We start from the raw sequence: 15,960 nt of genomic DNA on the forward strand, positions 1-15,960 counted from the left end.
AGGTGTGTTAAATTAGGGTTGGACTGAAAACCCACAGGACGGTAGATCTCAAGGAAGAGGGTTGGGCAGCCCTGATTTACAAGATATATTCTTCAAGAATCAATTGGTATGTATCATTTTTTAAATTATCATTGTACATCAGTAATTGTTTAGAATGTTCATTTATTTTTTACACCTAAGCTTTTGGAATGAGACCACACCTATGCATGGTCCTTGTGAGTGTGGTCAACCCCTCCTACACCACACAATAATCTAAATAAATTTAACATAAAACTCACTGTTCACTTGCTAAGCACATGGTTTCAGCCGGCGGAGAGCATCAATTTACAGTGGATGCCATGTTAGATCCGGAAGCCACTTATTCTGGATATCTACAATGATGAGTATTATCAGTATCTCTAACCTCCTCTTTTCTAGATAGTGGTGAATTACAAGAAAACATGGAGGGGTCTTAAAGATTTTTTTAGAGCCCAGAGTAGACTGCCCTTCTCCTTAGGTTTTATTGCAAGGTCTCAAGTAAGCTAAGCAGTCTGCCCTGAACCAGCCATCTAAAGCTATCTTTAGCCCATGCAAGCAAGTGAATGGAAGTGCCCAACTTATCTTCACTGCTGTCATCAAGGCTGATGGTATTTTTAGGGGACAGCAGCAGCTGCAAAAGCATTTAACGTTCTTCCACGAACAATGACACTCGGGGTGTCTCAGGGTTGAACGCCACAGAGATTGGGGGACCGCTCTGGAGTGTAGAAAGGGCGCTGAGGGGGAACTACTCAAATTCTCTTTACTTTTCTTGGATGGGTCTGGCACAGGCCCGTCAATATATACTAAAAGATCACTTGGAAACTGTGAAAACAAAGCTCCACATTGGTTGATATTTGAGAGAAAGAACCCCAACCGGATTACAGTTGGTGTCGGGGAAAGAATCGACCAGTAAGTGACATTACTCAGCAGTTTGGAGGCGGGGAATATAGCCTCAGTGGCTTGAAGAAGAGTGCCAGTGCGGAATGTATGTTGACGGTCGCTCCTTGGGACCAAAGAGAGGTAGGTCATGTGAGGAGTACGTAGTGCAGATTCACTGGGGGCAAGGGTCCTTCCAATTAAACCAGATGAGTAAACACAAAGGTTAATCTCCTCTTAAACCCCCAGGGGGAATATTGAGACCACTTTCAATGTATTGTCCTCAATCATTTTTGTGGAACAGGTGGCTAACAGGGAAATAATTACTGGCACCTGCCATTGGAGGTGATAAAGTGGATATTACGAGTTCTGACTGATGAAAGGGTTTTTCAGCATATTGACGTCGCACAGGTTCGGGATGAGAGAAAGGGTTGAAAGGGTGACAGAATAGCGATGATTTTAGAGGTAAACCAGACTACTACACATTGTCATATTGGTTTCTAGTTATACAATTTAAGATTCAGTACATGTATCACCATATACTACTCTTATTATATGTGCCTTTGACTGTGTGTGTGTGTTGCATGTGTGTGCACACTGTGGCCCATGCAGTAAACTGGTGGACGCATTGACAAACATGGCTCGGAAGCATTCTAGATTTGGCTCACCTTCCTTGAGACCCTAACCATGCATCAGAGCTTACAGAAAGCAAACATACACATTGAGCTTAAAGTGAATAAAGTCATAGCCTGACTATAGATGGCTCCAATGTCCATCAGGGCAAACCTTCAACTGCTTCTACCAAAATTGAGAAAGCCGAAAATATATACAATTGAGAGGACCAGGTTGTTCAATATGCCATAACACTGTGAAGATAATTTATTTATGCTAGGGAATTGTTAATCCCTGCATTCTATTTATTTTGGAAAATGACAGAGAAAACCAATTTTAACAATGATATTTAGAGTATGAATTCTTGAATAAGAGTGCCAACAACGGGTGTGATGAAGGCTTAGCATATTTTGACTGTAAGTTCTCTAGGGGTGTGAGCACTGAGTTAGATCTATGTTTGTGTGGGCACACTGGTTCCAGGGTGTGCTTTGTGATACCTGACACAGGCTCTCTCACAGGTCTTTATTTAGGGCATACTATATTAAGCACTTTCCCATTGAAATACAGCACCAGCTGTGCTGGCTATGTGTTGTGGTGGCTGCTGTTGCAATAGGACTAAAGTAAAGGCCGTTCACCCCTGAAAGGCTAACTTGCGCCTCTGTCTTACACCCCCCCCCCTGTAATTCAATTAACACTAATAGTAATGCCACCTAATCACCCAAAACACATCATGGATACTAAATGGTGCAATGTTTTAATGATACAAATATTTTTTACACTAACATTTTAGTGTTATAAGCTGTTATGCAGTCTCCACCCTGAGACAATATATACTATTCTGAACTAGTGTAGTTGTCCAAGTTCTTACGCTGTATTGTCCTTTTAGTTACATTTTAAGTAAAAAAAATAAAATTGATCAAATAAATGATATCCTCGGCAATCTACACACAATGCCCTGTAATGACAAAGCGAAAACAGTTTTTTAGAAATCTTTGCAAATGTATTTACATAAGTATTCAGCCCCTTTGCTATGAGACTCAAAATTGAGCTCAGGTGCATCCTGTTTCCATTGATCATTCTTGAGATGTTTCTACAGCTTTATTGGAGTCCACCTGTGGTAAATTCAATTGATTGGAGATCATTTGGAAAGGCACACACCAGTCTATATAAGGTCCCACAGTTGACAGTACATGTCAAAACAAAAACCACATCATGAGGTCGAAGGAATTGTCCGTAGAGCTCCGAGACAGGATTGTGTCGAGGCACAGATCTGGGGAAGGGTACCAAAAAATGTCTGCAGCATTGAAGGTCCCCAAGAACACAGTGGCCTCCATCATTCTTAAATAGAAGACGTTCGGAACCACCAAGACTCTTCCTAGAGCTGGCCACCCGGCCAAACTGAGCAATCGGGGGAGAAGGACCTTGCTCAGGGGGGTGACCAAGAACCTAATGGTCACTCTGACAGAGCTCTAGAGATCCTCTGTAAAGATGGAAGAACCTTCAAGAAGGACAACCATCTCTACAGTACTCTACCAATCAGGAATTTACGGTTGAGTGGCCAGATGGAAGCCACTCCTCAGTAAAAGGCAAATGATAACACACTTGGAGTTTGCCAAAAGGCACCTAAAGACTCTCAGAGCATGAGAAACAAGATTATCTGGTCTGATGAAACCAAGATTGAACTCTTTGGATTAATGCCAAGCATCACATCTGGAGGAAACCTGGCACCATCCCTACGGTGAAACATGGTGGTGGCAGCATCATGCTGTGGGGATGTTTTTCAGCGGCAGGGAAAGCAAGACTAGTCAGGATCGAGGCAAAGATGAGCGGAGCAAAGTACAAAGAGATCCTTGATGAAAACCTGCTCCAGAGCGCTCAGTACCTCAGACTGGAGCGAAGGTTCACCTTCCAACAGGACAATGACCCTAATCACACAGCCAAGATAACGTAGGAGTGGCATCAAGACAAGTCTCTGAATGTCCAGCCAGAGCCCGGACTTGAACCCGTTCGGAATCTCTGGAGAGACCTGAAAATAGCTAGGCAGCAACTGGTTTTTGCTTTGTCATTATGAAATGTAGATTGACTATGGAAAAAAAAACAATTTAATCAATTTTAGAATAAGGCTGTAACATTAAAAAAAGTCAAGGGGTCTGAATACTTTCCGAATGCACTGTATATTCCTTGATTACCTGTTATAACATTGAGCCATTATACTTTCTTATAATTTTATTGTCTTACTATGTCATGTATAATCATGTAGTTGTATAGTCACAATCATATATGAAGTAAGACATAAGTAGTTCATATACTTATGACACATCTTACAATGCATTTTTACTGCAGTATTATCGCAAATAGCTACCGTACTGTCCATTCTGTCATATATTGCCACCCACTGAAATGCCATAATACAGATAATTTATCCTACAACGCCTGTGAGCAGCTAAATGTGTACAAATGCATAATTATCAGTGGCCTAGGGTGGTCTAGTGGTCTAAGCCCCTGCCTCTGGGACACATATGTACTGCTGCAGCATGGGTTTGAATCAGGCCAACAACTATTTCAGCAGCTCTCGCCTCTAAATTTCTTCTCTACTCAATAAACAATATATATAGGTGAGGAATGTCTCTGCCCCACTCCTTATAAATGCATAATTATCTAAGAATAGCAGAGGCTGCTTAGGTCAATGTGTCAGAATAGTTCAATGTTCCTGATTTAGCCTGATTTGAATAAATTACACAGCGCTCTTAACATTTTTGAAAATGAAAATTCCGTAATTAACATGGGCATACCCAGAGAATGAATCAAAACATATTTGAAGAGTCTTTACATTTTTTATATGAAACAATTCCTAGTTATTTCTTTGTTCATTCCTGCTCCATTCCATCTTCAAAAGCAAATTATCAAATTGCAGCAACACACAGATGCAGGATGTAGGGGTGCTGAAGTTGCTGCAGCCCCCCCTGAAATATTTGAATAAAATCAAATCTTAATAAATAAAATAAAAACATTCTCAAAAAAGTGCACTGGTCCTTTACTAGTCCTGTATTAGCGGACCAATATAGCCGTCTGTAACGCTGGCAAAAAACATAGGTATGCCAACACATTGTCTGCCAGGTATTGCATCATATTGTATCTTTCTGTTTCTTTTCTTTTAGAACCTTATACAGTACATAAGTGGGCAGCCCAACTCCAGTGAGGGAGCAACTGCATGCCGGTGGCCTGCCTATGGTGAGGTGAGGCTGGCAAACTAGCAGAGATGGATGTGTTTGGTGGTGCCCCACGTTTCCTGGCCTACCCTCGCCCCGTAGTAGTGCAGAGTGGCACTGATGCTGTCCTGAAGTGTCAGATTGGCGGGGACCCCAGGCCAGCGGTCATCTGGGAACGAAACAACGAGCAGATCCACCCAGAGGGTCGCTACCGTCTCTTCGAGGATGGAAATGTCTACAATCTCATAATTTCATCGGTGACCACAGAGGATAGCGGCCAGTACACATGCAAAGCCAAGAACAGCATCGGGGAAACATATGCCGCGGCGACCCTGAAGGTGGAGGGTGAGGCCCAAGAGATGGAGCTCCGGGAGGAGAACAAGCCTCGTTTCCTGATCAAGCCCCTCTCCACCCGGGTGGGCCGCGGCGAAGACGCCGTCTTCTCCTGTAAGCTGTGGGGAAACCCGCGGCCGGACGTGGTCTGGGAAAAGGACGGGAGAAAACTCAATGAGATATTTGAGAGTACACATTTCAATGTGGGGTACCAGGACGGGGGATGGTTCCAGCTTAAAATCTTCAAGACTCGTGCACCCGACGGTGGAGTGTACACATGCAAGGCCAGAAATGAGTTTGGAGAGGGGCTGGCTGGAGCAGTGTTGCTCGTCGATGCAGGCCCGGGTCACGAGGAAGAGGGAAACCGTAACGGTTACACAAACGGCCACTGGAAAGGCCATCAAGGCAAACAGAGGAGTGGTAGGCAGCTGACCACACGGCTCAAAGACGACCCAGTGACCAACCAAGCCAAGCAAGTGAAAATGTTTGCCGTGACAGAGGGCAAGCATGCAAAATTCCGCTGCTTTGTGACTGGGAAGCCCAAACCAGAAATAATATGGAGGAAAGATGGCAGGCTGATCATGTCCGGAAGACGGTACCTGTTATATGAAGACAGGGAGGGTTACTTCACACTTAAAGTGCTGTATTGTAAGCAACAGGACAACGGGGTTTATGTTTGCGCTGCATCCAACACTGCAGGACAAACCCTCAGTGCTGTACATCTCTCTGTGAAAGGTAAGTCAAACTGATATTTGTCCATTGCTACAGAGTTGGCTGTTAAAATACTTCAGTAGAGAACTAGAATGACTTTCATGGAACAATATAACATGTATAAAAATATAACTCCATCCAGGTGTGTACATCTCCCCTTGACTTAATACCATATATAAGCCTTTTAACAGGTAATCTAAATGAATACGCTAACAAGTCAATTAGCTGCATATGGTCAGTGTAATCAGCAGCCAAATCATTTGGCTCCTGCAAAGCAATTCAATCCCTAATCCACCAGAGGATTAATGATACATCTTAATTATCTGAAACTTGAACAGAGATATTTCAAAGTACCTGACCTGGCCAAGCTCATCGACATGAAGTGGATTCCAACCGGTCCAATGTCTGCAAAGTCACTTAGGTTTTTAAAGGTCTGGGAGGGGGGGGATCCATGTGATCGAAGTCTCTAGAGGTGGGATCATGTTTCGCACATGGTGCAGAGAAAAGCACTGGTGGCAACATTGTATTGGAGCTAGGGCAGGCTACAAAGCAACGTTGTGTTAGAGCTATGGCAGGCTAGAAAGTATATGTTTACACACTGCTATCCTGGTAATGCAGATGGGTGTAGAGGTTTAAATAGGTGAATTTGTTAAGAGTCTTTCCTCAATTATTGGATCATCAAGCTCTTTGTGGGTCAGATATAGTCAGCTAAATACACATATAATTCAAAGAGCAGTTCACATTCTTTAGTTTATAACTGGTACTGTCTGATGGTGTCAGTTACAAACAGTTTATTGCCTATCCAACGCCCCAATGTGTTAATGGTCTTTCCATACCAACTGAATGAAGCCACTTGTCTCATATTATTCTTCTTAACTTGTTTGCTATATTGGTATTTACTATGAAATATATTTCAATTTACAGATTATAACATAGTTCTAGACCAAGGACACAGATTAAGTGCAGTTGTCAGCTATTTTTGGAATTTCACATGGACAGTATTTACACGAACAGTAGTGAGTGTTGTCTGAATTTAACAGGAGTTATTCCTAGTGTAAACCAGCACTATATAAAGTAACATCTTTACCATGTTTTAAAACTGCAATTCAAATATTTAAACCAATAGAATAAATACAAATGAGCATGATTTCCCACTGGGTACAGTCAAGACAGTTTTGGGGTAACATGTCTAAAACACCACATTATAGTGCACTAAAGTGATTTATCAAAAAATAACTAGTCTTGCTAAGTCAGTAGACTTTGTTCTGTGTCAGAGCTACCTCTTTACAATGTTATACTACTGTATTAGCTTTGAGGCCAGGCATCTCTGATAAAAGGAACATATGAATTCCTTGTCTGAGTAATTTTTTCTTTTACCATGTCCTTCGATTGAGTCCTACGTAGGTGGCCGTTAACCCGCTTAATGGTATCCCTCTGTCTCCTTAATGTCAGAGCCGCCTGTGCGGTTTAAGCAGCCCCTCATTGATCTGGAGGTGTGGGAACGGGACCTGGCTGTTCTGGAGTGTGAGGTTCCTGAGGACTCTGTTCCCATCACATGGTATTTGGAGGACAGGCGGCTACAGCCAGGGGCCAAATATGGGATGGAAGAGTGGGGAACAAAACGACGACTCACTATTCGTGACATCGGAGTCGACGACGATGGGATTTATCTTTGCGAGATGGCGGATGGGGGGAGGAGTATTGCTGAGGTGGCAGTTAAAGGTAAATTCTGTATTTATATATACTACACACAGTATCTGGACTGATACACACAGGAAGCCATCATTAGAATGACATGGATTTAGGAAATTCATGTAAGATCTGGTTGAGTTGAATGAACAAATTTGGCACGCTTACAGTTTGACGTCACACCACAGTACAGCGCAGTTATTATTTTACAGCTATTGATGTCCTTACAAGTTACTCTGTCCCCTTGTAGGCACAATCGTGCGTAAGCTTCCACGTAAGGTGGATGTTTTGGAGGGGGAAAATGCTGCCTTCTGTGTTGAAGTGGAGGAGGAGGAAATGGACATACACTGGTACAAAGAGGGGACGGAGCTGCGTGAGACTCATCAGACCATCCTGAAGTCCTTTGGAAAAACTCACATTCTGGTTTTTGTCAACACAACGCCCCAGGATTCTGGCCTTGTGACCTTCTTTGTGGGAAGATCCAAAACCTCCTCTCAGCTGAGGGTAAAAGGTACAATACTTGTGGCATCTGTTTGGGATTAGATTTTGTAGGTGGTGAATTTGTCAGACAAAAGGGATAGAAATTGTGTTCCTAAGGTGGTCAAGCCTGATGCTACTGAATTCATATCCAATTTCACCAATATGAATCTATATCCAAATATAAGAACATGTGCTAGCGTTTTATACATTACATACAGTATATAGTATATTCTGCTTTCAGCGGCCAGGCATAGCCCACCCAGCTGTCCAGTGGGTGTGCAAATCAACACAGAGCGTGCCAACGCTGCCCTCCTCTCCTGGGTTCCGGCACAGGACACCCGGAAGAACCCCCCATCGGGTTACGTGTTGGAGAGGCAAGAGGTGGGCACCGGCTCTCAGGAGTGGCTGCAATGCTTGACCACCGACTCGGCCACCTCAGTGGAGATTCTTGGTGACAGCGTCCCCTGCGAGGCAGATTATCGCTTTCGCATATGCAGTGTCAACAAGTATGGCAGGAGCAACAATGTGGAGTTCCCAAGGGCAGTTCACCTGGGTAAGCAGAAGCCCTCCCAACTGAAAATCTGCTACATATACCTTTCGATTGGCACATTAGCGCCAAGCTGTATTCAAGCCAAACTGGACTAGATGGCAAAGCTTAATTTGTATTTCCATTGCTATGTTTTTTTTACATTGCTAGCTAGCTAATGTAACACTTTAGCTAGCTAGGTATGCTAATGTAAATGGTGTAACATGATAGCCATTGCTAGACAACTAGCTAGAGCTAGTATGATGTCTGTCAAAATAATTCACTACTGTAACTACTCCCATTCTGCTAGCTAGCCAAATGTTTAGCCAGCAAAACATTGGTTAGCATTATCATCTACTAGCATAATATTAAGCTAGTATTGGCTAACTATCATTCTTACCATGCTAGCCATTCGGCAACTAGCTAATGATCCAAACCTGATCCCTAAAAGCTAGCTAGCTAGCTACTCTGAGTTCAAATGACTGAACTGTGAGATAGTTTGAATGCTGTGCTCAGCAAACACCATTAGAACAAGTGTAGACAATCAGAAATCAAGCCGGCTTGAATGTGGAGCAGCTCTTAGCGGAAACAAAACCCTAAAGATACTTAACATTGTAAACCTTTTGAAACCTGCTTTGCATAAGGGGTGACCGAATTTGAGTTTGAAGTAGAATGCAGAGCGTAATTGAGGTGTAATATTGCTATGTTTTTCAGTCCCTGTGACCAGAATACAAGCCCCACTGCAGGATGCCTTGGTGCCAGAAGGCCAGGATGCATGCTTCTCAATTGAGCTCACTGCCTCAGTTATTGGCTCATGGTTCTTGAATGGCACTCAGCTTCTGGAGGACGACCGTTACTCCATGCGGCGGTCTCGAACGCACCAATCCCTACGCATACAAGGGGTACGAGACACCGACAACGGGGCTGAGATCACATTCATTGCCTATGGAATACGAGATTCAGCAGCACTCTATATTCAAGGTACGTATTAATTACTGCCAAAAATTAGGTGTATGAGAAAAATGTCCTTTCTTACTGTATTGTACCAATTGAATTTTGGTCAAAGTGTTATAATTGTGATGAGAAAAATGCTCATGATTTTTCTGAAATTTGCAGCTCCTCTAGTGAAGTTCACACCACTGTCAGAGATGGATCGTAATAAATTTGTTGAACTTGGCAACCCCATTGTACTCTACTGCGAGTTGTCAGACCCCGCAGTTCCAGTACACTGGTACAAGAATGGGGTGGAGGTACACACAGTCGAGGGTCTTCATATTCAGTCAGAAGGCACAATGAGGAGAATTGTCATCCAATCGTCAGAGTTCTCCCATTCCGGAGTGTATTGCTGTGATGCCATTGATGATGTCATAAGGTTCAATGTGGAAGTTGAGGGTGAGTGGCAAGTGGTTTCTGTTTAACTCATTTCTTCTGGCAAGGTTACTAACACATTTTCGTGTGATCTTCTGACATGATAGACATCTGTTCCACAAGTATGTGTTAAATTTGATGATTGCACTTGAACATCACAAATCAAACATAAGATGAATGTAACACACAGACAAAAACACATCATAACATCTAAACACCCATAGCTCCACCTGTGAGGTTTTCAGCACTTCCAGAAGCTGAGAGGAACAAGTCCATTGAAGCAGGCTGCCCCATTGTACTACAATGTGAGATCTCAGATCCAACTGCCCAGGTGTACTGGTACAAGGATGGAACAAAGCTCCTACCTCAAAGTGGAATAGAAATCCAGTCAGATGGCATCACAAGGACACTAGTTGTCCAGTCAGCAGAGATATTCTACTCTGGGTTGTACAGCTGCAAGACAAAGGGTGATGCCATCAAGTTCAATGTGGACGTCAAAGGTGAAAAAGTTTTATTTTGGGCTCTACAAAAAATTAACAAGATCCCTCTTAACAAAGCTACTAACAATGATGGTCTTGTACTGTATGTTTTCTGTCGCTCTTTTTCTTGCTGCCTATTAACAATGAGCTTTATGATCATCCCTTCTTTTATTACAATACAATGCTTAACCTGCTTGATCTTCGATAATAAAAAAATTTTAAACTGCCATTTTAAACTGACAAAAGTCATGAAATCATGATTTCTCTAATCAAACCAACAATGTAATTATGGATTACCATAATCTAAGACTTAAACATATCTATAGTTCCGCCTGTGAGGTTCTCAGTACTTCCAGAAGCTGAGAGGAACAAGGTCATTGAAGCAGGCTGCCCCATTGTACTGAAATGTGAGCTCTCAGATCCAACTGCCCAGGTCTACTGGTACAAGGATGGAATACAGCTCTTTTCAAACCATGAACTAGACATCCAATCAGAAGGCAACATGAGGACGTTGGTTGTTCAGTCAGCAGAACTGACTCACTCTGGCACTTACAGTTGTACCACAGTGGATGATACCATGGAGTTCCATGTGGATATCAAAGGTGATATTGCCCTTTCTGCCTTTGCTTTACATCCTTTAACAGTCGTGTCCTTTTCCAAATGCAACTAATAATCCCTGCTTTCTCTGTGTTCATGAACAAATCACTTTACAGAACAGAATACTGTATATAGCCTTGCTTCCTGTGCTCGATTGATTTGCAATGCTGTGGCTATCTATTTACACATACTTGATGATCACTTTACTCATTTTGTATTCTCAAATCATTTGAAGCCACATAAAAGTGTATATACTGTATGACATACATTTAAATATGTATCTCTATAATATGGTATTTCATTCATCCTCATTGCTAGCTGTGCCAGTGACCTTCTCAGCTATCTTTGATGTTGAGAAGACCAAGTCGGTTGAAGCAGGCTGCCCTTTTCAACTGCAATGTGAGGTTACAGATCCCACTGCGCAGGTCTACTGGTGCAAGGATGGGGAAAAGCTCCTCCCACAGACTGGAATGGACATCCAATCTAATGGCACCATGAGGAGGCTCATTGTCCAATCAGCAGAGGTCTTTCACTCAGGGCTGTACAACTGTGAAACTTCTGACGACACTCTCCAGTTTACTGTGGATATCAAAGGTGATTTGTGGCTTTTTGGTTCAAATCTCATACAGAGTAACCCTAGACAGTTTTGTGGAGATTAGATGCAACTAACATTGGTGGCTATTTGTGTTGTCTGTCTGTGGGGACTTACTTCTTCTTCTTCTTAAGTTAATTGAGACAGTTGCTTTTCATCTCATTAAATAAGGAAATATTTGTTGTTTGTTTACTGTTGAAGCAATAGGTTTACCTCTTTGAAACTGGTTTGAGAAATGACAGATTAGTCAGCTTGGGGAAGCTTTACTGTAAGCCCCCTCCCTCCCCCAAAATATTGTTAACTGTTGTAAATTCCACAATTATAACATGGATAATCATCTTTAGCTCCACCAGTGAAGTTCTTACCTTCACCAGAGGTTGTGAAGAGCCAGCCGTTTCAAGCAACCTGCCCCATTGAACTACCCTGTGAGATCTCAGACCCCATTGCCCAGGTGTCACGGCAGAAGGACAAAGTAGAGCTCATCTCTGACACTGGACCTTTCGAAAAGGGGGGAATCAGGAGGAACCTGGTTGTCGAACCGGCACACCCCTCCAACTCTGGGGCGTATTATTGTGCTACAGCGGAAGATGTTGCCCCGTTAATTGTACAGAACCAAGGTGATTTTTGTCAAATGTTTGTTTTTCTCTAGTTTCAGTTGCGACTAACTCTCTTTTTGTAGCTTTTGGATTAATTGTCTTCTTACATGTTCTGAGCTAATACTTAAAAAGCTAGATGCTTTTGTGTTGATATTGTCTCTTTACATTAGCCATTTTATAACCACTCAAAATAATTCACACTGAATTATCCCCTCAATGATTACCTATAGCTCCACCCATGACATACTTGGTTGCCCCTGAAGTTGAGAAGAACAAGTCCATAGAAGCAGGCCTCTCAATTGTACAACAGTTTGAGATTTCAGACCCCATTGCCCAGGTCTGCTGGGACAAAGATGGAACACAGATCTACCCACATAGTGGACTTGACAGACAATCAAAGGGCAGCATAAGGACTTTGTTCATCCAACCAGATGACATGTCCTGTGGTGGGAGGTTTGACTGCCAAACAACTGGCGATACCACACAATTTAATGTGGCCATCAAAGGTGGTGCTCCACATAAACCCTTTTCTACTCCATATCAAAATCTGACAGAAGCATTTACATGGTTGAAGCTATCATCCAGCTTACTGTTTTCTCTGTGGCTTTGTTCAAACAGCAGAGCTGTCTCACCCTGGCAGTGAGAAGGGTGAGATATCTGATGAGTCTTCCCAATACACTATGGATATAAAAGGTGATATAATGCTATTTCAACATTAGCACTCTCCATTTTAACCCAACATATACATGCCACTAACAATGGTGGTGAATTAGCTAGTGTATTCCATCCTTCAAAGCATATAAAGACAGTAGTTTAAATGTGTTTCTTTTTGTGATCCTTTCACCCCCCCAATCTCATCTGATTCCCTGCTATTTTGGCTTTTAATCAAACATCTGAATGGTCTGTGAGCGGCTGAATTTCTTCATACTAATTCATGTTAATTGTTTAGTATATCATATCGTCATTCTTAACAGAGTCAAACAACAATGACGCTTGTAACAAGCAGCTTTGCCATTCTTATGTCTTGCTCATCATCCAATCTTCACATTCCCTTTGCTGCCCAGAATCTGTACCTGTCTCAATGAGCCTTTATCACAAAATGTGAAAATGTTTGAACGAGTGGCTAAACAGGAATGAGTGATGTAGTGAACTGAGTTCTGTGTTAGGAAATGTACTGTTAGGTCTTATTTATCTTGTCTTTAGACCAGCTCTTAATCTGGTCGCCTCTCTTAATTGTTAACCTTTGCCATCGGTTTTCTCTTAACTCATCCATGCTAACACACAATGATGTGTAGTACCTTTAGAAAAGGATTTTTAAATAAGAGAAGGCACACAGAACATCAATTGAAAACCTTTCTCTGTGTGCACCACAATGCATATAGCTGCACCTGTGAGGGTCTCAGCTGACCAAGCGATTGAGAAGAACAAGTCCATTGAAGAGGTCTGCCCCGTTGAGGTTCACTGTGAGCCCTTAGACTCTACTGTCCAGATCCCCCACTACAAGTACGGTCAACATCTTCAAACATATGGAATATATTCCACAGAGACGCCAAGTCTCCAATCTGTGGAGCACTTTTCCATAGAGACACCAACTGTCCAATCAGCAGAACACTATTCAATGGAGACAGCAACTCTACATTCACCAGAGCTCTATGGCTCCATGGAGACAGCAACCTTCCAATCAGCAGAGCTATATGGCTCCATACATACACCAACTCACCAATCAACAGAGGTCTGTGGCTCCATGCAGACACTAACTCTCCAGTCTGCAGAGCTCTATGATTCTATGCAGACACAAACTCTTCAATCAGCAGAGCTCTATGGCTCCATACATACACCAACTCACCAATCAACAGAGGTCTGTGGCTCCATGCAGACACTAACTCTCCAGTCTGCAGAGCTCTATGATTCTATGCAGACACAAACTCTTCAATCAGCAGAGCTCTATGGCTCCATACATACACCAACTCACCAATCAGCAGAGGTCTGTGGCTCCATGCAGACACCAACTCTCCAGTCTGCAGAGCTCTATGATTCTATGGAGACACAAACTCTTCAATCAGCAGAGCTCTATGGCTCCATACATACACCAACTCACCAATCAACAGAGGTATGTGGTTCCACACAAACACCAACTTTCCACCCAACAGAGGTCTGTGGCTCAATACAGACACCAACTCTCCAATCAGCAGAGCTCTGCTGCTCAATGAAGACACCAACTCTCCAATCAGCAGAGCTCTATACCTCCATGAAGACACCAACTCTTCAACCAGCAGAGCTCTATCAATTAGGAGAATGTGACAGTCAATTGGATGACGATGACATTGCATTTAAGGTGGATGTTGAAGGTGATTAAATATGGTTAGCTTTATCAAACAAAACAACTGACAGGCACAATGTTGACATTGTGTAAAAATCAACTGATTGCTATAAGTAATCTTTTACACTTGACAATTGCTACATTTACTCTTATTCAATTTATCTCATACTAAAATAATACTGAAAATTAGTCATTGTGATACTTTGAGCTTGGGTGCTTTATAACGATTTGTCTGATTATTCTATATGTAAGATTCAAAGTCACATTAACTTGTATTCATAGGTATCACAGTCTAACCAAAAATATCCTCCCCTTACATTTTATATATCAACTCTAATAAAACAATTAAGTTATAGTTATATGGTAAACGTGACAGAATTAGTGATATTTGCTTATTCATTTGAGATTCTTGAGAGTTATTGGCATGACTAATCTCGGTAGTGATATTTGCTCTTAAGATACTTGAGTCATTTTATTGTAGCACATATTGCTTAATGGTGATGCGATTCTCTCTTAATACTACTTCACACACCCCCAGCACCTCCTGTGAGGATCACAACACCTTGTGAAGCTGAGAGGAACAAGTCCGTTGCAGCAGGCGGTCCCATTGTCCTGCGTTGTGAGATATCAGACCCAAATGCACATGTTTCCTGGTACAAGGATGGAACACTGCTACATGAAGAGAATGGACTAGAAATGCAATCGAAAGGTTCCATAAGGACATTGGATGTGGAATCTGCAAGGCTGTCTGATTCAGGGAGCTACAGCTGTAAGACAACAGATGATGCAATGCAGTTTCATGTGGATGTGAAAGGTAATCATTTTTTCAGTTTTTTTTGGACAGTTTAATAATTTACTAATGAAAGGATACAGTAATTAGACCTTTAGAGGTGTGTTAGGTCCAAAGCTAATGGCTAGGCTTTAATTTATCCCTGTGGTGTGCAAGAGACCTGGAATCACTCACTACAGTGACATATAAAATCGTCTTCCTCAATTGTCTTTACGAAGACCTTGCTCCCGAGTAGTACAGCTGTCTACGGCACTGCATCACAGTGCTAGAGGCATCACTACAGTCCCTGGTTCGAATCCAGGCTGTGTCACATCCAGACGTGATTGGGAGTCCCATAGGGCAGCGCACAATTGGCCCAGCGTCGTCTGGATTTGGCCGGGGTAGGTCGTTATTGTAAATAAGAATTTGTTCTTTACTGACTTACCTAGTTAAATAAAGGTTAAATAAAATAAAACATATAAAGTAAATTGACAGATGTAAATGTATGTAGAAGAGCACCATTTCAGACTTCAAATTGTAACCATGACAGCACCACAGAGTTAAATACATAGTTTTCCGTTTTTACCCCAATATGTTGTCTCAAATGGAGAGAAATCCTTTGACGACTTCAGAGCAATCCACCATTGGTATGTTATAGTGTTCATGTTAGCATATTGCTACTATTGGTATCCAATTTATTTGCATTGGTTCTCTAAAAACATCCTAAAACAGCTCTTTCTTTATTCCAATTTATATCAGGATTATCGCAACAGAAGAAAAAGTTG

General features: G+C 42.2%; 1 protein-coding gene across 5 annotated transcripts in view; it reads left to right on the forward strand.

Moving 5' to 3' along the window:
• Positions 1-689: 689 nt before the first annotated feature.
• LOC112225088 (obscurin-like protein 1) overlaps positions 690-15,960 on the forward strand; it is a 71,460-nt gene continuing 56,189 nt past the window's right edge. For 2 of the 5 annotated variants that reach the window (XM_024388713.2, XM_024388716.2), the window contains exons 1-12: positions 693-1,038; positions 4,665-5,783; positions 7,212-7,481; positions 7,699-7,959; positions 8,170-8,481; positions 9,169-9,435; positions 9,571-9,846; positions 10,047-10,322; positions 10,628-10,903; positions 11,217-11,492; positions 11,835-12,107; positions 14,945-15,220. In XM_024388713.2, coding sequence (XP_024244481.1) covers positions 4,766-5,783; positions 7,212-7,481; positions 7,699-7,959; positions 8,170-8,481; positions 9,169-9,435; positions 9,571-9,846; positions 10,047-10,322; positions 10,628-10,903; positions 11,217-11,492; positions 11,835-12,107; positions 14,945-15,220 — 3,781 coding nt within the window. In that variant the 5' untranslated portion in view covers positions 693-1,038; positions 4,665-4,765. Of the gene's footprint in view, positions 1,039-4,664; positions 5,784-7,211; positions 7,482-7,698; positions 7,960-8,169; positions 8,482-9,168; positions 9,436-9,570; positions 9,847-10,046; positions 10,323-10,627; positions 10,904-11,216; positions 11,493-11,834; positions 12,108-14,944; positions 15,221-15,960 lie in introns of all 5 variants that reach the window. The other 3 variants (XR_006080028.1, XM_024388715.2, XM_024388718.2) reach the window with 3 other exon arrangements.

This window comes from Oncorhynchus tshawytscha, linkage group LG26 (assembly GCF_018296145.1).
Source record: "Oncorhynchus tshawytscha isolate Ot180627B linkage group LG26, Otsh_v2.0, whole genome shotgun sequence".
NCBI lineage: Eukaryota > Metazoa > Chordata > Actinopteri > Salmoniformes > Salmonidae > Oncorhynchus > Oncorhynchus tshawytscha.